This window comes from Nerophis lumbriciformis, linkage group LG35 (genome assembly GCF_033978685.3).
Source record: "Nerophis lumbriciformis linkage group LG35, RoL_Nlum_v2.1, whole genome shotgun sequence".
In the NCBI taxonomy this organism is placed as follows: domain Eukaryota; kingdom Metazoa; phylum Chordata; class Actinopteri; order Syngnathiformes; family Syngnathidae; genus Nerophis; species Nerophis lumbriciformis.
Genome location: NC_084582.2, coordinates 8,673,155 through 8,699,277, shown reverse-complemented (window position 1 = coordinate 8,699,277; position 26,123 = coordinate 8,673,155). Strand labels below are relative to the sequence as shown.

Here is a 26,123-nt window from a genome sequence, read left to right as displayed (position 1 = left end):
TTCATTCCCCTATGGCACCAACGCTCGCAGTTGCTGACGCCGATGAGGTCTGTAAACTCATGGGGATTCATCGACGCTGAAAAACCTACCGACTTAATTTAAATTTATCCTTTGGTTATTAACTTATGGAATATCGGCCCAGGTCTAAGATTACTACCCACCTAAAGCAAAATGGAGAAAATGAGAAAGTATTGAATTGTCAAGTCACTAACATTGGTCGAGACATATTTAGACTTTGTGACTTCACCATAAGTTGAAATGCTGCTAACTTTTTCACAAGACATCATGATATGCTCCGACAAAACGCTCACTTTGTTGCCCTTTGATTTTCTAGATAGCTGAGCCAGATTTTAGGAGTCATTTCAAACTTTTCCATCCTTGTGCAGACATTGCAACATGTGGACTATAGGTTGCTTTTTTTTAGAAAGAATACATTTTTCTCAGAGGAAATTTCCATTATTATATAACCTGCATTGATATTCTTCCTGTTTCTGGTGGTCTGGTGGCATCACAATAAAGCAGAGTACACTTGGGGAGTTGATTCTTTAGATGCTAACTGAGCTAAAGTGTAGGGGATGTCATAAATAAACATTTGGTTATATTTATAATTGTATGACTCAAGGGGAATTTTACTTTTGCTACATGTTGTTAAAAATATGGCTGGATGCTGTCAAAATTCATACCCCCAGGCAGGATGGTGTGCCAAACTAGCACTTTTTTGACACTTTGGGCCTGATCTACTAAAATCCAAATACCACAGGCTAAATAGTGTGATCAAACTATAACATTGCGTGTGGTATTAGTGGGTATGTTGCAGTTGATCTACTAAGACTGTGTGTGCAAATGATAAGAAGTGCATAAGTGGTGCAGGCTGCCCTATTTAAATGAGTATTTTGCGTGTACTACCGACTGTGCCCAAGGAGACACTCATTTCCCTTCACGGTCATGACATCATACTGTATGTTATGTATGTGTTATTTTGTGGAATATGCTGCACACCCCACCTTTTCTGGGCTATATAGAATTGCGATCTCGACAACAGAACCTACTTTTGGGACGCCGAAGGTCGGCTTGGCGGTTTCCAGAAATGCACGCAAAAATGCATGAAAATATATAGGGGATAAATATAAAAATAAAAAAGCCAAAAAAACTAATACATACATTTTAATCAGCCCCTTAAAGCTGCTGTATTGTGACACACCCTCTTCCTAGTTCAAACCTTCAGGATGCACATGCACGGAGAAAAAGAACAACACCACGGCCCAAGGGAGGTGTTTGGAGTGACTTTTGGTCTCACTCAACTGTTCTGACTTCGCACAGTGGCCACTGCATCCCTTTTTTAATCATTTTGTACTCGAAGATCTCTCCTTTGAGTGGGCACGCGCCGTAGGAATGTGCACGTGTACAAACATGAAACATGAAAGCCAGTCAAAGCCGACAAACCATTTGGTCCGCTCTGAAGTGTTTTGCATAGATTACTTTCCAAATTGTGACAAATATGTAGACATTTATTTATTAAATAACATAAGCTAGCCGGTAGCGTTCTTGTTATATTTTTAGGTTTGAAAAATTTGAGAAAGTTGCAAACAACCCCTTTTAAGTCATCCAGCACCTAGACAATTTTGAAATTAATTAGCTGATTGGACTATATGGCTATTATTTTCTATTTCTAATTGTTCAAATATGTGGACACACCCGTAGGATGAAGGATTCTCTGTCCAATGTCCATTGTCCGTATTTGCAGCGCGATCGCCTCTTTTCTCACAGCCATTTGTGCGTAACTATGCCAGTTTGCACGCACATTTCAAACGTGCTAAATATAGACGCAAAACCGCAGTCGCAAAGCAATTTCAGTCTTGTTAAATTACATTGCGAGCGTTAAATGATTATATTTGCATCTCCTCTTCCCGGTATTGTGGGCGTTTAGATAATCAGAATATTATACGAAGACCAACACGCTAAATGGATTGCTCTCTAGTTTGTCCATTTAAAAAAACGCAAACCTCTGCACGCAATTTGTGTGTTTTAATTAGGGATGATGTTTGATAAGAAATTATCGAGTTTGAGCCTATTATCGAATCCTCTTATCGAACCGATTCTCTTATCGAGTCCAGATAGGTTGTTGTATATGGAAAAAAACACACAATATTTTGTTTAACAAATCACTTCACATTCTCTACTGCTCGCTACTATAGTATTACCATATCTGAGTTATTGTGCAGAAATGTGGGGAAATAACTACAAATGTGCGCTACATTCGTTAACCGTGTTACAAAAAAAGAGACTGATACATAATGTTGGATATAGAGAACATACAAACACTTTATTTATTGAGTCAAAAATATTAAAGTTCGATGATTTGGTAAAATTGCCAACAGCAAAAATGATGTGGAATTAAATGATGGAATGGATTAAGTAAATAAGTTAAACATTGTACTGATATGATCCAGTTTAAGAGGTTGTTCAAATGAATAGTGCTTACAAAGTACAAAGAAGAAGAATTATGAGAAATACTTTCAACCTTATTGAAAATAAGATATTCTTCATCTCAGTATATTAATAATGACTGAATTAATTAATTACATATTACAAAACTGTTGTGTATATACTAATTCACAGATATTTTATTATAAAAAGGTCAGTAAATGATGTATATATGTGTTAACGCTATGAAGTGGGAAAGGGGTAGGATTAAATAAGCTTTACTTATTCCTACTCCTGTAAAGTGAAATGATATGAAACTGTGATGTATTATGCTGTAAGTGTGTTCATGTTCCAAATAAACTAAAGAAATAAAGAAAGCACTAGTTTATTAGACAGACTTGCAAACTCTGTCGTGATGTAGGCTACAAGATAACGTTAACGTTATCAGACACATACAAAAAGGCTCACGTTAACGTTACCGTTAGCTACTGACTGTGCTTAGGTAATGTTAGTCTAGCTAACATTACTGCAGTCCTCGTTGACATAAATTAGTAGTAACATTACTACAAGTGAGCAGATATGGAAATTAACCGGCAACAGTTAACGTTAGTTACTCACCGGCGTCACCGCCACTGTCGCTGGGACAGGGGCAGCTGGCAGAAGAAGAGGGGCGTTCTTCGTCGTCTCTGTCGCTGCTTCAACACGTGTCGAAGACACAACACGCTTGTTGTACTCCCCCCCCCCCCCCCCCCCTTACACGAGAGCAAAGCCTGGCAATAATTGCATATTGCCGCTTCCTCGTTTTTTTTGGTGAAATGAAGCCATGCCTTGGAGCGTTTTTTCCGGTCCATTTTTTTCCTGCTTTCCCCATCTGCGCCTAATGACTGAGCTACGTGACGTCATTTCTTGTGATGTTCTACGGGGCATTTCTTGTCGGGACGGGATTCGTTCCCAGGGATTCGAATAAAGAACCAACTCTTTTTCTTTACTATAACGGGTACCGGTTCTCAAAAAGGGATTCGAGTCCGAGGACTCGGTTCTTTTCTTATCGAACAACCGGGGAAACCCGTTTCGAGTATCATCCCTAGTTTTAATGCACGCAAGCCTTTAATAGATCAGGCTCTTGGGGTTTCTAGTTGAAGTGCTTTAGATTCTGTTTTCATTGATGCATCATCAGCATGTAAATGATAATGATAAATGGGTTGTACTTGTATAGCGCTTTTCTACCTTCAAGGTACTCAATGCGCTTTGACACTACTTCCACATTTACCCATTCACACACACATTCACACACTGATGGAGGGAGCTGCCATGCAAGGCGCTAACCAGCACCCATCAGGAGCAAGGGTGAAGTGTCTTGCTCAGGACACAACGGACATGACGAGGTTGGTACTAGGTGGGGATTGAACCAGGGACCCTCGGGTTGCGCACGGCCACTCTTCCACTGCGCCACGCCGTCCCTGTAGCTAATAGAGTGCTTTTTTCACACATTTCGACTTTTTTGTAGGCTGAAAAAAGCACAATAATGATCTTTTGCAGTGTGTTAAAGTTGGCTAAGAGTTCAGACTTCTTGAGATGCACCCAGGAATGCAAAGATCTGACATGTTAAATCGACAACCAGCCCTCCGCTATTGTTTTTACTGCAGAGGAAGACAGCAGAACGAATGTTCCTGAAACACTTCCCAAAGAGAGCTTGTGTTTGTACGTTGGCAGCATTCCATTGTTTTCTATTGCGCTTGGAGGAGGCCAGCTGCACATTGATGAGATATTTACTTTAACACTGGTGATCTTTTTTTCTCTCTTATGGCTTTAGATCTGTAGAAAAAAATAAAATGTATTTAGCAAAATAAGATCAGTGTTATTGAAGTGTAATTACAGGAATAAGAATGATTAGAACTATTGTGATCCAAGTTTGCCTCATTTGATTAATTGATCTGTGAAATGAGGTCACAGCTGATCTCATTGAGTGTGCTTGTTCTGTCTCACAGGTCAAACTTGGTCCACACAAACTCATTCCCCTGGAAAAAAACCAAATCATGTCCACATATTTTTCACCATAGAGTTGAATAAAAACTTCAAGACAGCAATGACACATTTTTTCCACGATTAAAGCGTAGCTCATCAAATTATGGGTTAGGAGTAGGACAGCCGGCGAGCTCCAGCGGTGCGAACGTCACATTGATTTGTCGACATGTTGGTATGCTCTGCCCGCCGCTCACTGTATCTGTTGTCATCCTGTCTTTAGCGCCTCTTTATCAGGGCTCCGACAGGCAGACACAGGCGGTTATTTATCCCTCATTGTTGCAGGAAACAGCCGTTGTAGCTTTTACGCCCCCATACAATGTAGGTGACTTACATGCAAGTTCATTCTCACTGTGTCATTGGTGTATTTGTGTGAGTTGCATACCTTTTGGACGGCGCTCCAGTCAGTGAAGGCAGTGTAAAAATGTGAATCCTTGGGATTAAAGTTAAGACATGGGGCATTTGCAGTATTTGAATGAATGAGTGGGAGAATCTTTGGATAACATCATGGAATGTAGCTCTAGATTTTATACTACTTTACCTATTTTCCAGCATTCCGGCATATTGAGTGGTAGGGCTGGACGATTATGGCAAAAATGATAGTCACAATTATTTTTGATTGATATTGTAATCACGATTAATTACACTATAGTTCATTAATTTGAAGACATGAGTATTTATTGTACCACCAAAACTCAACTTTAAATATAGTTTTAAAAAACCTGGCTATAAATTAGTAACAAATAAACCACAACACGTAAAATAATAATAGCAATAACAATAAATGTAAATAACAATAGCAATACAAAAAACAATAACATTTAGTTTTTCCAGTTTGTTTTTTTATTCAGTTTTTTACCATTTACACTTATTTTACCACTATAGAGTGCGCTTTTTGTGTAAAATAAAATGTAATAACATGTTTGTTAATTATATTAAAAAAATGTCACGTTTATTGGTGTTATACATCTTTGGACAATTTTGACCAGTACTTTAGGTCCAAGCTTAATAATTGTGTAAATGTATCAGTAAGTGCTTTAGGTACATTATGCTTGTGTAAAGTGCTTTTATTTTGATAGCGCAGTCACCGCGCTATTATTGTGAAGGGGGGCGGGGGGGGGGGGGGGGGGGGGGGAGTGTGCTGTGCAGCTGTTCTCAGCTTGACAAGAGGCCACTCACTTCAGGCTGTAAAAAAAAAAAGAAAAAAGAGCGAGCCTTTCAAGTTGCGACCACTGTTTGTTGATGAATGTAACATCAATGATGTCGTTCACAACAACGCAAGCAGTTGAGATGTGTTGTGGGTGTATGGATTGTTCTTGTTAGCTTTAGCTTCGTAGTTTTAGTTTTATTGGCCAATTGTGTGACTCTGTCCGCGGCTAGGTGAACCCGGAAATCCTATGTCTTACTTTTTTGTTGAGTTTAGTGATTATTGATTAGGCAACTAGTGCTGTGTCAAATAAAAAATAGCAACCATGGTGAGCCAGGGCCAGGAAAGTACCCGCACTCTTTTTTTACGAAGCCACGCTGTTGTAACACGTGCTGAATGTGGCTTGGCATTGTCTTGCTGAAATAAGCAGGGGCGTCCATGAAAAAGACGGCGCTTAGATGGCAGCATATGTTGTTCCAAAACCTGTATGTACCTTTCAGCATTAATGGTGCCTTCACAGATGTGTAGGTTACCCATGCCTTGGGCACTAATGCACCCCCATACCATCACAGATGCTGGCTTTTGAACTTTGCATCGATAACAGTCTGGATGGTTCGCTTCCCCTTTGGTCCGGATGACACGATGTCGAATATTTCCAAAAACAATTTGAAATGTGGACTCGTCAGACGACAGAACACTTTTCCACTTTGCATGAGTCCATCTTAGATGATCTCGGGCCCAGAGAAGCCGGCGGCGTTTCTGGATGTTGTTGATAAATGGCTTTCGCTTAGCATAGTAGAGCTTTAACTTGCACTTACAGATGTAGCGACGGACTGTATTTAGTGACAGTGGTTTTCTGAAGTGTTCCTGAACCCATGTGGTGATATCCTTTAGAGATTGATGTCGGTTTTTGATACAGTGCCGTCTGAGGGATCGAAGGTCACGGTCATTCAATGTTGGTTTCCGGCCATGCCGTTTACGTGGAGTGATTTCTTCAGATTTTCTGAACCTTTTGATGATATTATGGACCGTTGATGTTGAAATCCCTAAATTTCTTGCAATTGCACTTTGAGAAATGTTGTTCTTAAACTGTTTGACTATTTGCTCACGCAGTTGTGGACAAAGGGGTGTACCTCGCCCCATCCTTTCTTGTGAAAGACTGAGCATTTTTTGGGAAGCTGTTTTTATACCCAATCATGGCACCCACCTGTTCCCAATTAGCCTGCACACCTGTGGGATGTTCCAAATAAGTGTTTGATGAGCATTCCTCAACTTTATCAGTATTTATTGCCACCTTTCCCAAATTCTTTGTCATGTGTTGCTGGCATCAAATTCTAAAGTTAATGATTATTTGCAAAAAAAAAATGTTTATCAGTTTGAACATCAAATATGTTGTCTTTGTAGCATATTCAATTGAATATGGGTTGAAAATTATTTGCAAATCATTGTATTCCGTTTATATTTACATCTAACACAATTTCCCAATTCATATGGAAACGGGGTTTGCATTGTGTGTTCAATCGGGTTTGTTGTCGATGTGAACACGCAGGTGTTCAAAAGTTCAGTTCAGTTTCCGTTTATTTCCAGTTGTTTCATTACAGCACGCCCGAAAAGGAGTATGAAGAAGCAGAGCGTATTTAATCCTACCCCTTTACATACCATAGCAATTTTATACCATTTCCTTGTTCTCTGTTTATAAAAGAACAGTGAATAAATAGATAAATAATATACCATAACTAAGTGAACAAATATTAAATAAATAATTAATCATTATCTAAAAAAAAAAAAAAAAAAGTTCAAGATGTTCATCATAATTGTTCTTCTTTGTACTTTGTGAACACATGTAGTCTTTTAAACTGAATGATATTGGTGCTTTGATTGATTGATTTGCTTAAACCATTCCCTAATTGAATTCCACATACGAACATGCTATAAAGGTTTTAAGTGTTGTACGCATATACAAATGTTTTAAATTAGATTTTCCTCTAATGTTATATCTCTCCTCTTATGGTGAGAACAATTGTTGAAAAAGTTTGGGTAGCAAGCTATAGTTTGCCTTGTACATAATTTTAGCTGTTTGCAAATGCACAAAGTAGTTCAATTTCAATATTTTTGATTCAATAAATAAAGGGTTTGTATGTTCTCTATATCCAACATTATGTATTATTCTAATTAATCTTTTTTGTGACACCGTTAGTGAATGAAGCGCATATTTGTAGTTGTTTCCCCATATTTCTGCACAATAACTCATATATGATCATACTAGCAAGCAGTAGAGAACATGGATTGATTTTTGGTCTAGAACATCCATCCATCCATTTTCTACCGCTTGTCCCCTTCGGGGTCGCGGGGGGTGCTGGAGCCTATCTCAGCTGCATATTTAGGTTTATTCATTATTGATTTCTTGGTACTTTATGTTGCATATTTTTACATGAGGTTTCCAGTTAATTTTATCATCTATTATTACAGGTTTTCTTTTACCATTTCAATGTCTACTCCGTCTTTTTGTATTTGTGTTTGACTTTCCTTTCTACTGTTACCGAATAGTATTATTTTAGTTTTACTGAGATTCAAAGATAATGTGTTTTTGTCAAACCATCTTTTTAATTTGTTCATTTCTTCTGTTATTATTTGTATTAGCTTCTGTGTGTTCTATCTGAACAAAACAACATCTGCAAATAATACTAACTTTAAGTCTTTTGTAACTTTACAAATGTCATTAGTATAAAGATAAGTAGATTGAACAATTTCGGTCCCAGTATTGACCCCTGAGGTACACCACAAGATTTGTTCAGCTCTGTAGATGTGTGTTCGCCTATCTTCACGTATTGCTTCCTTTTGGTTAAGTAGCTTCTTAGTCAGTTCAAGTCCAACCCTCTGATGCCATACCTTTCTAATTTGTTTATTAAGATATTGTGATTGATTGTGTCAAATGCTTTTGTTAAATCCATAAACACTGCAGCAGCACATTTTTTGCTATCTATTTCATTGGTGATCTCTTCCGTTATTTCGATTAATACCATTGATGTTGAAATGTTGGCTCTTTTGGTTGTCTGTTTCATTTTTATTTAGGAATTTGTCCAATCTATTGTTAAACAGTTTTTCAATAATTTTAGTAAATTGTGGAAGTAAAGAAACAGGTATTTAGTTTGTAAACAAGTGTTTGTCTCCAGTCTTATAAATTGGTACAACTTTTGCTATTTTCATTTTGTCTGGGAATATGCCTGTTTGAAATGATAGGTTATTGATTTAAATAAAAGGTCCTGAAATCTTTTCTATAACCTTTTTTTTCGTTTCCATATCAATTCCGTTACAATCATTTGAGCTCTTGGATTTACATTTGTTCACAATATTGATTATTTTCTCTTTTGTATGCATGTATGTTGTATGCATGCATGTTCAAAATAAACTCAAACTCAAATTTAAGGAACATCAAATTGGGAGTTCTGTCTTTAGTGTCATTCATCTTTTCCTCTAGATTTGGTCCAATGTTCACAAAATAGTTATTGAAGCTTTCAACTACTTTGTTCATATTGTTATTTTTTACATTTCCATCTGGGAAGTATTTATGATAATCCTTGTTGGCACCATTTTTAATATTGCTATTCTGGATGCCCCAGGTTGCTCTCATATTGTTTTTGTTCCAGTCCAATTATTGACCGTAGTATTCTTTCCTCCGTATGCTATACGTTTTGTGCCTGTTTTCTGCCTCCGTAGATCATTGTGTTATAAAGGTTTTATATAATGTATTCTTTTTGTTGCAAGCATTTTTCAGTCCTTTTGTCATCCATGGTTGATTGTTTTTCTTTTGCTTCTTACTAAGTTGTTTCAATGGGCAGTGTTTGTTATAAAGCATCTCAAAAGTATTTAAAAACAAAACCATATACCACCCAACTTTGATCATTCCGATCATTCTTGAACGCTTTCAGACTTGGTTCTGTGCATATTTTTCGAAACGTTTTTCTGTCATTAATGTTCCTCTTCTTGTGGTTTCTGTCATAGAAAGAGTTCAATACATCGATACCTGAATATGTGAATTATGTAGTCGTATCAGTCTTGTATTTTATGTTTTTGAATCTTTGGCGAAACATCAGTTTTGATATCAATGAAATCAAAATATACATCATGTCCACTTGACATTTTTCCATGAAATTTCTACACAAACAAAATTGACGTTGGTTTTTCATATGTGTTTTACGTAAGACAGTTCTAATTCATGTTCTCCCGGTTTCTCCACAGAGCTGTCAAAGCTGATGGTGAGCAGAAGGTAAGCTTGAATTTGTCTGTTTTCCACCCATCACATGTCCATTAGCATGGTTTGTTACCACTGCACTGCCTTTGAATGTGATTGAGACTTTTAGTAATTGTTGCTCTCATTTGTCCTTAACTCCGTGTGGTGTCACTTTAGGTTTAAAGTAATTTGCTTCGTCTGAGTCACCTGTCAAGCTTTGGCAGGGTCCAGGAGCTGCACATTAGCAAAGCATCAGCGCGTCACTAAACTACTTCTCCGTATAGAGTGGTGTGAATAAAGCTTTGGAATTTCCTGTGTTTTTTGCTTTCATGCCACATACGTATATCCCCCGATACTAGACTGAAAGTGATTGCGACACATTAAATTCCGTTGTCGCGTCACTCAAGAGCCACTTGGCCTGCTGATTACAGTTTAAAAAGCACAATGGTGTCATGAGCCGCCTTGTGCTGCACTCCGTTATTAGAACAGCAACCGGGATGTGATACTTCCACAAAGTCAATGCTGCATTTTAGTGGCTGTCCTTTTGCAGGCTTGGTGCAAAGTCTATTTCATGTGTTGAGCACTTTTATCTTTTTAAGAGGATAATCTCGCAGCACAAATAAATAGCTTTCTTATCTTAACTCCTCTTTAACTCATATTCTGTGAGAAGTAAGCCTTCAGACCTTGAGTAGTGAATACGGTGGTACCTTGGTTTTTGTGTTCGTAATCTACTACAAAAAAAGTCAGATGAAGATCGAATCATACGAAAAGCGAAGCAAAAAGACTCGGGCTGTCAAAAATAAAGAGTTAACTCGTGATTAATCTAAAAAAAATTATAAATTAATCATGTAACTTGTAATCATGCTATGTATTTTGACCATTCATGCCCATTTGCCTTAAAAGCGAAGGGTTACTGAAAGGTTTGCTATACGGTCAGTGATCAGGTCAATGCATACATCAGTGTAAAGATGAGTGAGGAGACTCAAACTGTTCTTCTCGCTGGCAAATTTCACTCTAAAATACACCCTGACTGGACTTTAGATAAAACTGTTACCGTAATAAAATTGAATAAATAAAACATTCAAATAAAGCATTAAAAAATCTTGATTATTAAAAATAATAATTTGACACTACTAATACTGACAGCACAAAAAAAAACAACCCACAAATCCAATTACCGTATTTTTCGGACTATAAGTCGCAGTTTTTTTGGCCGGTTGTGCGACTTATACACAGGAGTGACTTATGTGTGAAATTATTAACACTTTACCGTAAAATATCAAATAATATTATTTAGCTCATTCACGTAAGAGACTAGATGTATAAGATTTCATGGGTTTTAGCGATTAGGAGTGACAGATTGTTTGGTAAACGTATAGCATGTTCTATATGTTATAGTAAATTGAATGACTCTTACCATAATATGTTACGTTAACATACCAGGCACGTTTCAGTTGGTTATTTATGCCTCATATAACGTACACTTATTCAGCCTGTTGTTCACTATTCTTTATTTATTTTAAATTGCCTTTCAAATGTCTATTCTTGGTGTTGGGTTTTATCAAATAAATTTCCCCCAAAAATGCGACTTATACTCCAGTGCGACTTATATATGTTTTTTTCCTTCTTTATTATGCATTTTCGGCCGGTGCGACTTATACTCCGGAGCGACTTATACTCCGAAAAATACGGTAGTCTGTTCCAGTATCCCCAACATATTGAGACAAAACATGTTTTAAAGTTAATTATTGTAGTTTCACATGCAGAAAAGAATGTGAATTGCATATAAATGACAAAGGAAATTGATAAAAGAACTTGTAATACCACTATCTTTTATTGAGGACTCTCTTTGGCAAATATGGCAATGAGCAATGAGAAAGGGACGACGGGAGAGCCATGCGGACATGGACTTCATATTTGCTTTGAGTTCTTTCTTGAACTTAAGCGTTGCTCACCTTCTTTATCAAAACACTGACACATACATCTTCCTTTGGCTCCACGGTGGCTTGTTTTGCAGCCATATTTGATTAAAAAAAAAAAAAGCACGAGATTTGTGGTGTAACTGTGTTAGTTAGGAAATAACTACAGAGTCAGCTAATGATGATGTCATGGAGAGGGGGACAGGCCTGGGGAGAATGACTTTCAGGTGGGTAGTCGAGCGCTTGCTAAAACCCAGGCAAGTTTGGGTACTGTATTTTTCGGACCAAAAGTCGCAATTTTTTTTTATAGTTTATACTCAGGAGCGAATTATGTGTGAAATTATTAACACATTACCGTAAAATCCATCCATCCATCCATTTTCTACCGCTTATTCCCTTTGGGGTCGCGGGGGGCGCTGGAGCCTATCTCAGCTACAATCGGGCGGAAGGCGGGGTACACCCTGGACAAGTCGCCACCTCATCGCAGGGCCATTACCGTAAAATATCAAATAATATTATTTAGCTCATTCACGTAAGAGACTAGACGTATAAGATTTCATGGGATTTAGCGATTAGGAGTGACAGATTGTTTGGTAAACGTATAGCATGTTCTATATGTTATAGTTATTTGAATGACTCTCACCATAATATGTTACGTTAACATACCAGGCACGTTCTCAGTTGGTTATTTATGCCTCATATAACGTACACTTATTCAACCTGTTGTTCACTATTCTTTATTTATTTTAAATTGCCTTTCAAATGTCTATTGTTGGTGTTGGGTTTTATCAAATACATTTCCCCATAAAATGCGACTTTTACTCCAGTGCGACTTATATGTTTTTTTCCTTCTTTATTATGCATTTTTGGCCGGTGCGACTTATACTCCGAAAAATACGGTATATGTTTTAATAACAGAACAAGACAGTCACTAAATCACGTAGGATACTTTGACTGTGGAAACTCAATTTACAAACTTAATTGGTTCCTGAACAGGGTTCGTAAATCGAAACATTTCTATTGTGAAACAACGTTCTCCATAAGAAACCATGTAAATATGAATAATGGGTTCCAGCCTCGACAAAAGGCCATATTTTAGTAAGGATTTGTACATTGTTCTACTAACACATGCGCACACACACATATGTCCCTTTGGTGCCCTCACAAACTATCAGAAATCACAAAACTTTATCCTTAATCCTTAAATCCTTCACTTTAACAACCATATTGCTGCACTAATGAACATTTAAAAAAGTAAATCCACAAATCCACTTCCATTAACATCTGCAAAGGAGTAGCGGACGAGAAAGGAACAGACAGAGGGAGAGAAGGGCGGGATCAGGGGATGGGCTGTGTATGTATGTGGAAGAGGAGTCACTAAACGATAGGGAGCTCTTTTCCTCAGCTGTGAAATCAGTCTGCTTTGGCATTTTTTCCCCAAAAAATTCCAGTCTCATTACAAATAAAACTTGGTGTGGTACAAAGCCTGCTTCGTCAATTCGTCCATACTTGTGAGTGCCATTAATGTACTCTTCACAAATAGTCTTTTTTTTTTTTAAACTCCACATCAATTCCCTCCTTCTTTCCAAGGCTGGTCTGTGGTCATTTTGGGACTCATATTGAGTTAGCAAAATGGACAAAACCTTTCAAAAGGCGAAAAAACACAGAAAAGGACACACTGAAGCGCTGCAAAGTGACTAGTAATGTATTGCGGCACAACTGAAGTGGAGGTCTTCGCCTCCTCTAAAATTCTGCGCCCTGCTTTTTGCCTGCAGGCGGGACACAAAATGAATGGATGAATGAATGAATGAATGAAGTGTTCGTACACAGAGACATGGTTTGCACACAGAGGAACATTTGGCTCTAGCTAAAATTCGTAATTCGAAAAGTTCACTAATAGAGTGGTTCATGATTCAATGTTACACTGTATTAGGGCTTTGATTTCATGGAAACAGACGATATGTTTGGACGTTCAATAACTAAAACATTATACCAAGTAGGAAGTACAGAAGCCAAGGTACCACTCTAATTTCTTTCAAGAATCTTGAAAATATGTTCAGACAGAAATAATGTGCTAGTGTGTGGAAAATGTCTAACTGCATGTTGTGTGTCATGCTGCATTGTCTCCCCTCTCTCACCAACACACAGGACTCGCGCGCCATGGCTTGTGCGCAGCCAAAGTACTCCTTTGCCCCCAGCACCACCATTAACAAGATGGCAAGGCCTTTCTCAGCAGGGGGCGCTAGTGCCAGCTCGGGACCTCTTATTAAACCTGTTGCCTACTCACCTAAACTTAACACGCCGCGCTCTCAGGGCAGCGCCAGTGTGCAGCAACCGCAGAATGGGTAGGTGGAGCAACATATAAACATGTGATCTTGTTGAAATGACAAGTGTTATACCTTAACTTCCATAAAATGTTTTTCTTACCCAATTGTTCCAAACTCTTGACACAAGCACACTTTTTCAGTTACGTACTGTATTGCCTTTATCTGCTTCAAATAGAGCTTATTTCCAGGAACTGGTAAAGAATTGTTTCATATATCAGTTTTATGGGCCTTACGGGAAGTGTGTTAGAATTTTATGAGTCCTCTTTTTGCATAGATCCTAACTCATGTGTGACATCAAACGTTTTCATTTTAGGTTTGCTTTTATAAGTTTCTGAAGGGAAAACAATACTTTGATGTGTAATAAAAAATGTAATTACAGTGTATTAATAGGTTAGGAACCGTACGGCGGCTGGATTTTGTGCTGCATTCCAACATTGTTTTAAAGGGGAACATTATCACAATTTCAGAAGGGTTAAAACCATTAAAAATCAGTTCCCAGTGGCTTATTTTATTTTTCGAAGTTTTTTTCAAAATTTTACCCATCACGCAATATCCCTAAAAAAAGCTTCAAAGTGCCTGATTTTAACCATCGTTATATACACCCGTCCATTTTCCTGTGACGTCACATAGTGATGCCAAAACAAACAAACATGGCGGATAGAACAGCAAGGTATAGCGACATTAGCTCTGATTCAGACTCGGATTTCAGCGGCTTAAGCGAAATTGAAGAAGAAACTGAAGATATTGAGCCATATCGGTTTGAACCGTATGCAAGCGAAACCGACGAAAACGACACGACAGCCAGCGACACGGGAGAAAGCGAGGACGAATTCGGCGATCGCCTTCTAACCAACGATTGGTATGTGTTTGTTTTTAAGTGTTGTAATGTTTTTAAGCTAAATTATTGGTAAACACAGTTTATGTATAATAATTTACGTAAAATCGCGAGTAATGAATAAAGTTTTCATCAATTAATATATTCTGTAGACATACCCTCTTCCGCTCTCTTTTCCTGAAAGCTGATCTGTCCAGTTTTGGAGTTGATGTCAGCAGGCCAGGGAAGCTAGGGTCGATATTCTTCTCTTGATCATCTTCGGTGGCATAAGGGACGGTAGAAGCGGTGTGAGCCAAGACATCCAGGGGGTTTAGCTCGCTCGTATGTGGGAACAAACTGCCGCCATTGCTTGCCGTGCTACCGAGGTCCTTTGTCCCTGAATACCTCACACACTCCGGCAGATTCAATGGGGGTCTGGCGGCAGATTTCTTTGACTTTATCGTTGGAAATGCATCTGCTTTGAGTGTCGCAGGATATCCATACATTCTTGCCATCTCTGTCGTAACATAGCTTTCGTCGGTAAAGTGTGCGGAACAAACGACTGACCATTTTCGTCGGCTTTCCCCACACCCTCGTATTTTGAACAAATTTCGTCCAATTTCTTGCCACTTTCGCATCTTTGGGCCACTGGTGCAACTTGAATCCGTCCCTGTTCGTGTTGTTACACCCTCCGACAACACACCGACGAGGCATGATGTCTCCAAGGTACGGAAAACAGTCGAAAAAACGGAAAATAACAGAGCTGATTTGATTCGGTGTTTGTAATGTGTTTGAGAAAATGGCGGATTGCTTCCCGATGTGACGTCACAACGTGACGTCATCGCTCCGAGAGCGAATAATAGAAAGGCGTTTAATTCGCCAAAATTCACCCATATAGAGTTCGGAAATCGGATAAAAAAATATATGGTCTTTTTTCTGCAACATCAAGGTATATATTGACGCTTACATAGGTCTGGTGATAATGTTCCCCTTTAATGATGCGGAACGCATCTCATAGTCTCCATATATACGGCAATCTAGTTGCTGTAATTTGGGGCATGGCTGTTGTACGACGTCATCTGGTGTGTTGCCATAGTTAGCCAGCCGCACTCTTGCATTCTGCTGACCTGTACACAACTTTAGATCTTTGGCGCTAGATTATTTTAGCAGCCTCTCACTGGTTTACTCTTCACGGTTAGTTGAGAAGTTGTGTGACGGAAATACATTCCTGTGGCCTCATAGAGCGCAACGATAACAGTCGGCCCAGTTTTGATGAAGACATCACTGAGTGTGTTCAGACTTCAACCATGTCGGTTATATGATTTAAACATATTTACTATGTGTATAGCCACTAAAAGAAAGAGTCAGCAAGGACAGAATCAGAGCAAAAGAATCATAAGAGTGACTGCAGCGCTGCAGAAATCCTCTCTTTGGGCTAACGCCAAAACCATTTACATAACTCTTGAAAAGCCTTTGCCTATGTGGCTGAGAGGATTGTGAATGACGAAGGTTTTGTGCCAAATCATTATGGATCAGTCTGACAATAGGCAGGGCTGACAGGCGCACAATGGCGTCTTTCTCTTTCAGAGCTTGTTGACAATAAAAGCATGCCTCTGCTTAACTCTTTGCATGTCGGCTGCATCCTGATGATGCTTCTAATCGTGTACAAGCTGTCACATGTTCTCTCTGTTGGTTTTTTGTCACATGTTCTATTCTTTTTTTCTTCTTTTGTCCAAAACTGAACTCTGACCATCCTTTTGCCTTTCCGTTTCCCACCCTTTTTTTTTAAACTCTGCAGATGGATACTCTTGACAAGTTAGTACATTTCCTTTTCTTTCTCACCATCCAGTATAGAGTCATGATCTTCCACTTATTTGTCACACCATTAGGTACACCTGCACAATTTATTGAGATCCAATAAAGGAGTTAAATTTTAAGTGGAACAAAACAGGGTCATTTAACATCTTAAACGTTTTCTTATGGTCTACATAATGTAATGGTGGAACTTAAAAACTTAAAAAATTTGCATCGATTTTGCTTTACTCATCGTTAAACAACTTGACTGTCTCTTAAAACAAGCTGCTTTGAAAGTTGGGTCTTATGAGACGCCTAGCTCCCTCTAGCTGGCTGCTTCTGTGTCTCCACCCAGTCAGCCATTTTTTTAGTGGAAATGGCAACAGCTAAGGATTTTAGCATCTAAACGTACATGTACGAGCCAAAGTTTGACCCGCACAAGGAGAAAACTTGAGGAAAAAACTTAAGAACCAAAGAAATGAAAGCATCGCAAAGAATAGTTTAGCTGATTTCTCTTTCAATGCCTGACACTCCATAAAGCTATATGTATGTACAGGCTTTGTGTTATGTCTGTCTCCCTATTTAATAATTACAATCTACATCCTTACAAGAATATAGCAATATACATTGCTTGTTAATCTCATCTACATGTAGTCCAGTTCAGCGAACAATGCAACTTTGCTAAAGTATAATTGCATTTGTCAATCTACTATTACTGGACTTGCCGTTTCATTGTACCCATCGTTGCCATACGTTGTAGCAACTCTCTCTGCGATTAAATGTTTTTGGCTAATTCCTTCTGTATAGTGCCCTCGGACCGAGTTGGCTTTCTTAGCCAGGCTCTGTACTTCCATGTCAGTTGGCAATTCTTGCTATGCTCCGCGCCAAATATCCTAAGTAAGTACATTACACAAAAGTTAACCCGGCCGGCACAGAGCATTTTCGTTCATTGGGTTGCACCGCGGACATATTTTTGCTGCCGCTCAGGAAATTAAAAATGGCAAGCTCACGCAGAGGTTTCGCAAAAAACCTCTACCATGTATGTAGATATCAACTGGCGGCACAAATCGGGCATATCTCAAATGGCTTGTTTGGAACAAGGCAAAATCATATTATAAATATGGTTTGAATTTATATTTTCCGGCACTTATAGGGATCCCAAATACACAGAAACAGCTCCCCCCAGGCAAGAAATTGGGGTTTTGTATAATATAACCACTTTAAAAATGTCTTATTGAATGGTAGTCAAGTAGAGATGCTGTCTTTCATATTGGATCTCAGTAGATTATGAAAGTGTACCGAATGTTACTAAAGAACGAGTGGATATAGATTGTTAGTCATGAACAAGAATCTATGTCCTTTTTGCACTGATTGGCCTTTTTAAAGGTTTCCTGCTACTTGTTTTAAAACTGGAGGTTTAGTTATCCTTACTTATAACACTTCTATGTCGGTCATAAAAGCAAAACTTAAAATGTTACTGCTGTTTGTTTGTCTTTATTCTTATCCCCTGTTTGTTTGTCTTTATTCTTATCCCCTATCACCTCTCTGTCCACTCTTGTTCCATAGGGGTGAACCTATCTTCTATGATGATATATACCAAGTCTCCAAGTAAGGGGCTTATGCAGTGCATGCAAGAGTAGGAGTGTCTTAAAACTAGTTGAGATGTGTATATATGATATGAATAAGTTCAGTCTTCCTTTTGATTTTTGGTAAATGCATGCTAAGGTTCAGCTGTGTTTTAAAATGGAAGCCTTTTTTTTGTCATATTAGTTATTGTTTTTTAAGAAAATGTTTAGTACAGTAATTGTCATGTTTTCTTACAATGAATTAGATCAATACACTCACTGGTCACTTTATTAGGTAACCCTGCAAAAAACTTTAATTAAAACTGTTCGTTCCGTTAGTGAGGTACTAATTTGAAACTAGCTTTATTATTGTGGTTGCAGTATGAAGTGGTGTTCAATTGCAGTACATCATAAGGTAACACGGATATGAGAAGCGGAAGAGAAGCACATGGCTCAAGTCAAAGCTGCAAGTTCATTATGAGATTTACAGAGAGAAGTTAAATGCATTCAACGGTCAAGCAGACTTTGCATAGGTCAAGGGAAAATTATTTTTCTGAAATCATCACAAACTGTAGTCACAACTCTCGTGTCCTGTTTGCTCCAGTGAACAGATTAACAAACCTTCCAGTTTCACTTCCCTTTAAACAACTAATTTCTTCATCAAAGTGCAATGAGTTAGCAATATTATTCCATGATAAGGTTCAAGGCATTAAAATTGCAATAATTCCCAGAAAACAAAAAGCTACTCTGCAGCCAGCTAGATAACTAGAGCTGGTACATTTCATTCATATCATTGACAAAACAGTTGAGGAGATCATCCACACTCTGAGTCCATCAACATGCTGTCTTGATGAGTTACCCACTAGATTTCTAAAGTCTGTGCTGAGCACTTTATGACCACAATTTTCTCATCTAGTTAACATCTCACTTCAGACTGGAACATTTCCAAAGGCCTTAAAAACTGCTGTCATTAAGGCCCTCTTAAAGAAGAGTAGTCGAGATGCCACAGTACGGAAGAACTATCGGCCCATATCAAACTTGCCATTTATTGGGTTAAGTCCTGGAAAAAGTTGTATACCAACAGCTTAGTGACTTTCTCTTGTATAGCAATGTGTTTGATACTTTCCAATCTGGTTTTAGGCCCCACCAGAGCACTGAAACAGTGCTGATCAAGGTGACAAATGATATCCACCCAAAGAAAAATACAGGAAACGTCTCACTCTTGGTTCTGCTGGACCTGACCGCTGCCTTTGACACTGTTGACAATACTATTTTATTACAGAGGTTAGAAAACTGGGTGGAGATATCTGGTTCTGCTCTTAATTGGTTCAAGTCCTATCTTGATCAGAAAACATAGTTTGTTGAAATTGGTAACTTTCTCTGACCCAATGGCTATGACCTGTGGGGTTCCTCAGGGCTCGATTCTCGGGCCCTTATTTTTAAACTTGTACTTGCTGCCAGCGGCCAAAATGAGTTTCCTCCGTCGGGTGGCGGGGCTCTTCCTTAGAGACAGTGTGAGAAGCTCTGTCATTCGGGAGGAGCTCAGAATAAAAGCCGCTGCTCCTCCACATCAAGAGGAGCCAGACGAGGTGGTTCGGGCATCTGGTCAGAATGACCCCCGAACGCCTCCCTTGGGAGGTGTTTAGGGCACGTTCGACCGGTAGGAGACCACAGGGAAGACCCAGGACACGGTGGAGAGACTCTGTCTCCCAGCTGGCCTGGGAATGCCTCGGGAGCTGGACGAAGTAGCTGGGGTGAGGGAAATCTGGGCTTAAGCTGCTGCCCCTGCGATCAGACTTCGAATAAGTGGAAGAAGATGGACGGACATGCTACCACTAGGCTAGCTAATACGCAGCTTCAGTGGTTCCAACCACAACTATGCAGATGACACTCAGATCTACGTGTCACTGACGACAGGAGAACGTTGGCCTGCTGATTAACTTTGTGACTGCATCGAACAGTTCAATGTGCGGATGCAAAGTAATTTTCTTCAGCTAAATTCAGACAAAACTGAAATCATTGTATTTGGCCCACGGAAGCAAATATAAACTATTATTAGTAACCTTGGGACCCTCTCCCTCAAACCTAATAATCAGATTCGAAATCAAGAATTAGTAATGGACTCAGACTTTAACAGCCACATTAAGTCAATATCATCAGCAGCTTTTTACCGCATTAGAAATATTGCAAAAATCAGAGGAATAATGTTTAAATCAGACTTGTTAAGACTAAACCATGCCTTTGTCATTGACAGGTTAGAGTACTGTATTGGCCTTCTCATTGGGCTCTCTAAACAAGCTGTAAAGCAGCTGCAGTACATCAAGAATGCTGCTGCTTGAGTCCTGAATAAAACCCGAAAATATGACAATATTAGTCCAGTGCTTGGGTCACTGCACTGGCTTCCTGTTGCTCAGATAATATACTTCAAAACAGCTCTTCTTGTGTACAAGTATTTTCATTGTCTTGTGCCAAATCACATATTTAAAATTTTAGAACCATATGACCCATTTCGGGTTTTGAAAACCTCACAGTGGTCTCCTGCAGCCCCCCGAGAATCAGAACAAAACATGATGACGCTGTGTTTCAGTTTTATGCTTCCTAAATCTGAAATAGTCTTCTTGAACAGTGGTTCTCAAATGGGGGTACGTCTACCCCTGGGGGTACTTGAAGGTATGCCAAGGGGTACGTGAGATTTTTTTTTAAATATTCTAAAAATAGCAACAATTCAAAAATCCTTTCTAAATATATTTATTGAATAATACTTCAACAAAATATGAATGTAAGTTCATAAACTAAACATCAAATCAAGTAGGCTATTCCATTCATTACAATGCAACAATGCAATATTCAGTGTTGACAGCTAGATGTTTTTGTGGACATGTTCCATAAATATTGATGTTAAATATTTCTTTTTTTGTGAAGAAATGTTAAGTTCATGAATCCAGATGGATCTCTATTACAATCCCCAAAGAGGGCACTTTAAGTTGATGATTACTTCTATGTGTAGAAATCTTTATTTATAATTGAATCACTTGTTTATTTTTCAACACGTTTTTAGTTATTTTTATATATTTTTTTCCAAATAGTTCAAGAAAGACCACTACAAATGAGCAATATTTTGCACCGTTATACAATTTAATAAACCAGAAACTGATGACATAGTGCTGTATTTTACTTCTTTATCTTTTTTTTTCAACCAAAAATGCTTTGCTCTGATTAGGGGGTACTTGAATTAAAAAAAAATTCACAGGGGGTAGATCACTGAAAAAAGGTTGAGAACCACTGTTCTAGAAGATGTGAGACAGACCTCAATGATGGCATTGTTCAAATCCAGGCTAAAAATAATTGTATTTAAATGTGTATTTGACAACTGAAAGTATTTGATCTACTCTTAGATTTGATTTAAATTGTAATTATTTTTTGTGAAGATTTTATTTTTTAAAGTTTTTTGTCTACTTTCAATTTTCTGTGAAGCCCTTTGAATTTACTTTTGTATGGATTGTACTCTATAAATACACTTGCCTTTGTCTTGTCTTGCCGCTTCTTGTAGCACAAACTAAAACCACAATATGACAAAATTAATACTTCTCTCACACTGTTAAAAAAAAAACCCTCAGCATTATCCTTTTGAAAATAGATCATTGAGAAAGCTCTTTAATCAAATGCTATTAGATTTTGCAGGTGTATCTAATGTTGCAGTCAGTAAGTGAGTCTGTGAGGATCCATTAGCTTGCAGATTATCTGACTTTATTTATGGCTGTTGCATGGTCGTTTTAGTTTCAAGATTATGTGGTTGTCATGAGTAGGTGGTCTCTAGTTTTTGAAGGTGTTGTGTTAACCACGGATGGTTTTGTTTATTAGTAGCCACGACCTGAGGGTGGAGAACTTGCCCTGTTTTATCCCCAATGACCGCAGCAAGAAGAGGTTGATTCAGGACACAGAAGACTGGCAACCTCGCACTGGTACCACTCAGTCCCGCTCTTTTCGAATCCTGGCCCAGCTCACAGGCACTGACTTCAGTAAGTCCGGGGATTTCCTACCTGGCATGTTCACTATGTGTATATTGATGGCTTAATGATGAGTGTCTAATAAGTCCTTCTAGTGTTCGCCAGTGCTTGAACATGCGTGCTGTGTTGATGATGGTGATGAGTTTGACAAGCTCTTTTGTCAAACTAAATATTTGATTTCAGACTGTATCAACATGTATCCAGATTGTATGGTGGTATAGAACATCTACAATCAAATTTGTATAATGTTCTTGAAAGTTCACACAATTGTAGCTATTTTTAGTTTAAATCAACTTAACCAAGGAAGCAAGCACTTATTTACTTCCTAATAGACAAGTGATTATTGGTGTGCAATAAGTACTAAGCCTAATTTTAATTTATAGCAAAATATAATCTATTTTAATGGGTTAAAATAGTGTCTATTTTTAATTGCACAGTTGTACGGCTCTGGAAAGGCTCACAAAATAGATCTTGAAGAAAAAGTAAAGAATTCTGGGTACAAGTAACAACTCAAATCCAAACTTTTTAAGTGCTTTTATTAAAGTAAAATAATTATGATTAAGCTTTCTACTCCATGCACTGTAGGTTGCATATGCTCGTCATCAGAGTTGCTTTAGGTTGTTTGCATTATACAGTTTGTTTGCTAAAATTAGCCTCTGACTGCCACCACAGAAAGTTGACAGGATACTTAGGTTTTTTTTACCGTTGAAAAATCGTAATGCAAATTATATAGCTGCACGTTATTTTGAAAATTAACTCCACAATGTGCACGCTGTGTCGTACCATGAACCAGGGTCTAACTTGCTCCCAAACAAATACAACACTCCCATGATTAACATTTCAGCCTTGGTGGAAGCCTGAGCTCGACTTAGTGACATTATGGTTATAGTTCTAGTATTTGTAAAACAAGAAAACAAGTGTGTGGCTTAAGACTTGCATGGCACATTTCATATCATCTCTATAGCATTGTAATGCAACTTGACATGAGGATACCTTGGCTACTAATTGCTATGTGGATCCTCACAAAAACAGCACCATCTTGGTCATTGATTGACATATCTAAGTCGTGGGTGTATGTGTCAGCTTCAAGTAAGCCTTCTAATGTGTGTGTCTCTCCTGGATCTCCTAGTGCAGGACCCAGATGATGAAACCATGAAGAGGGCCAGGTAAAGTCTTGAATGTGGTTCATAGTGGTCCAGCATAATGTATTGCGGTTTATTATGCACTTGCATATTGTGTTGTGTATTGTGAGTGTGTGTAAACATCAGTTGAATGAATATCAGTGTTTCCCATACATTTGTTTATTTTGAGGCGGCCTACCACAATTACATTTGGGCTGCTACAGAAAAATTTGGCACCCGTTCACAAAGACATTACGATCTGTGTCGCATGTCATTCCAACTCCATGCAGTAGATGCTTCTTAACACACCATTCTAACACATCTGTTAATTTATGTAGTGATATATCAGACATATCATTATCGCTAAAATCAACACACACTTACTTGGAGCCCCAGAAATAAAATTGTTTTTTAAGTTGCCTACTGCTGCATGGATCTAAATCAATACTTGTACGTCAATAATTTAACATTAATAAATAAGGTTTAAAAACATGAGATAATGTCGCAGATTTCTTATGACAAAAACCAAATTAGACGATAACGTAATTAAGCCCCTCCATAACCAGCACCGCAGATACATTCATGCATGAGGCATACCTGCACCAACCAAATGTAGTCTGCACTCTCTTTTGTGTTTTTTCGTATTTCACCGCCCATTTCTCTCTTTCAGTTCTGCTCTATAACATATCTCCTTCCTGTCTGTGTTTCATCCCTCTCTCTTGGGCAGGGAAAAGTTCCTCACTGAGATTCAGAGCCCCCGTTATGCCCGTTTGAGGGATTGGCACCATGACAGGTCCGCTCGCGCCCTAAATATCAAATCCTGAGCGACATCGGACGCTGCTAGACATAGCCGCACCTCAAAGAAGACGACGATAGCCGACCATCCAGTGGCAGATAACTTAACAACACGGGGGGGTAATAAGCTGGGGGTTGAGGCAGGTAATAAGAAACTAAAACTCGAAGTAACTTCGCTAAGATGACAAAGCTTCAACTGGAGCTTTGCATACTGAGCCATAGTGTTAAGATCAGTGGACCACTGTCTTGTTTCCTAGTTTTCATCCCCTACTGAGCTCGGGGGTGAACTAGTGAGGAGGGGGTCTCAACAGTGGGGAACACCTTTCTGTTTATTGTTCTACTTTGATTCTGTCATGCTTACTTTTCTTGCTTCTCGCTGAGTTTTCATTTCTGATCTTCTTATCCTGTCTCCAAACATTACAACAAAAATCATCAAGCTGTACCTGACTTTTTCTGTTCTTTGCTGTCATCAAAAATACAAAACATCTGACAAAAAGATTCTCTTGCCTCTCTGTTTTTCTTGTGTATATCTTTTCTGTCACGCTTCCATCTTTCACTGTTCAGGCTGACTTTTTCTTCATCTTGGCAACAATAAGTGCAACCTCCTGGTGAGCTCACTTGCACAGGCTTGCGTTAATAAGGTGTCTGCTTACATTTGACACATTTATTACCTAATAGAGAAAATAGTTGTGCAGTTAGTCATCAAGCCCGCCAACAAACATGCATAACTAAGCGCGTTATTGAACAAGTGTTTGGTAAGTAACTAACTTGTGTGATACCTGGCCCAGAAATAAAAAATTGGGGCCTGTTCTACTAAAGATTTGCATGTATTGTTACTCGTGCAAACTTGTAAATCCATGCAAAGCTGAACTACTAAGCTTGTGTGTAGATGATTGCATCTCTTTAAAGGGGAACATTATCACAATTTCAGAATGGTTAAAACCATTAAAAATCAGTTCCCAGTGGCTTATTATATTTTTCGAAGTTTTTTTCCAAATTTTACCCATCACGCAATATCCCTAAAAAAAGCTTCAAAGTGCCTGATTTTAACCATCGTTATAAACACCCGTCCATTTTCCTGTGACATCACATAGTGAATACAAACAAACGTGGCGGGAAGAACAGCAAGCTATAGCGACATTAGCTCGGATTCAGACTCGGATTTCAGCGGCTTAAGCGATTCAACAGATTACGAATGTATTGAAACGGATGGTTGTAGTGTGGAGGCAGGTAGCGAAAACGAAATTGAAGAAGAAACTGAAGCTATTGAGCCATATCGGTTTGAACCGTATGCAAGCGAAACCGACGAAAACGACACGACAGCCAGCGACACGGGAGAAAGCGAGGACGAATTCGGCGATCGCCTTCTAACCAACGATTGGTATGTGTTTGTTTGGCATTAAAGGAAACTAACAACTATGAACTAGGTTTACAGCATATGAAATACATTTGGCAACAACATGCACTTTGAGAGTGCAGACAGCCCAATTTTCATCAATTAATATATTCTGTAGACATACCCTCATCCGCGCTCTTTTCCTGAAAGCTGATCTGTCCAGTTTTGGAGTTGATGTCAGCAGGCCAGGGAAGCTAGGGTCGATATTCTTCTCTTGATCATCTTCGGTGGCATAAGGGACGGTGTGAGCCAAGACATCCAGGGGGTTTAGCTCGCTCGTCTGCGGTAACAAACTGCCGCCATTGCTTGCCGTGCTACCGAGGTCCTTTGTCCCTGAATTACTCACACACTCCGGCAGATTCAATGGGGGTCTGGCAGCAGATTTCTTTGACTTTATCGTTGGAAATGCATCTGCTTTGAGTGTCACAGGATATCCACACATTCTTGCCATCTCTGTCGTAGCATAGCTTTTGTCGGTAAAGTGTGCGGAACAAACGTCCAATTTCTTGCCACTTTCGCATCTTTGGGCCACTGGTGCAACTTGAATCCGTCCCTGTTCGT

General features: G+C 38.8%; 2 protein-coding genes across 3 annotated transcripts in view; both read left to right on the top strand.

Moving 5' to 3' along the window:
• Window positions 1-26,123, top strand: part of LOC133575398 (PDZ and LIM domain protein 7-like) — an 84,485-nt gene that overhangs the window by 31,557 nt on the left and 26,805 nt on the right. For both annotated transcript variants that reach the window (XM_061928103.2, XM_061928104.2), the window contains exons 4-5: window positions 9,833-9,860; window positions 13,892-14,088. In XM_061928103.2, the coding sequence (XP_061784087.1) occupies window positions 9,833-9,860; window positions 13,892-14,088 (225 nt within the window). The remainder of the gene's footprint in view (window positions 1-9,832; window positions 9,861-13,891; window positions 14,089-26,123) is intronic.
• Window positions 21,870-24,664, top strand: LOC140677563 (PDZ and LIM domain protein 7-like). The gene is made up of 3 exons (XM_072912333.1): window positions 21,870-22,262; window positions 23,380-23,416; window positions 24,099-24,664. Exons 1-3 carry the CDS (start codon window positions 22,088-22,090, stop codon window positions 24,193-24,195), a joined length of 309 nt encoding a protein of 102 aa, XP_072768434.1. The 5' UTR covers window positions 21,870-22,087; the 3' UTR covers window positions 24,196-24,664.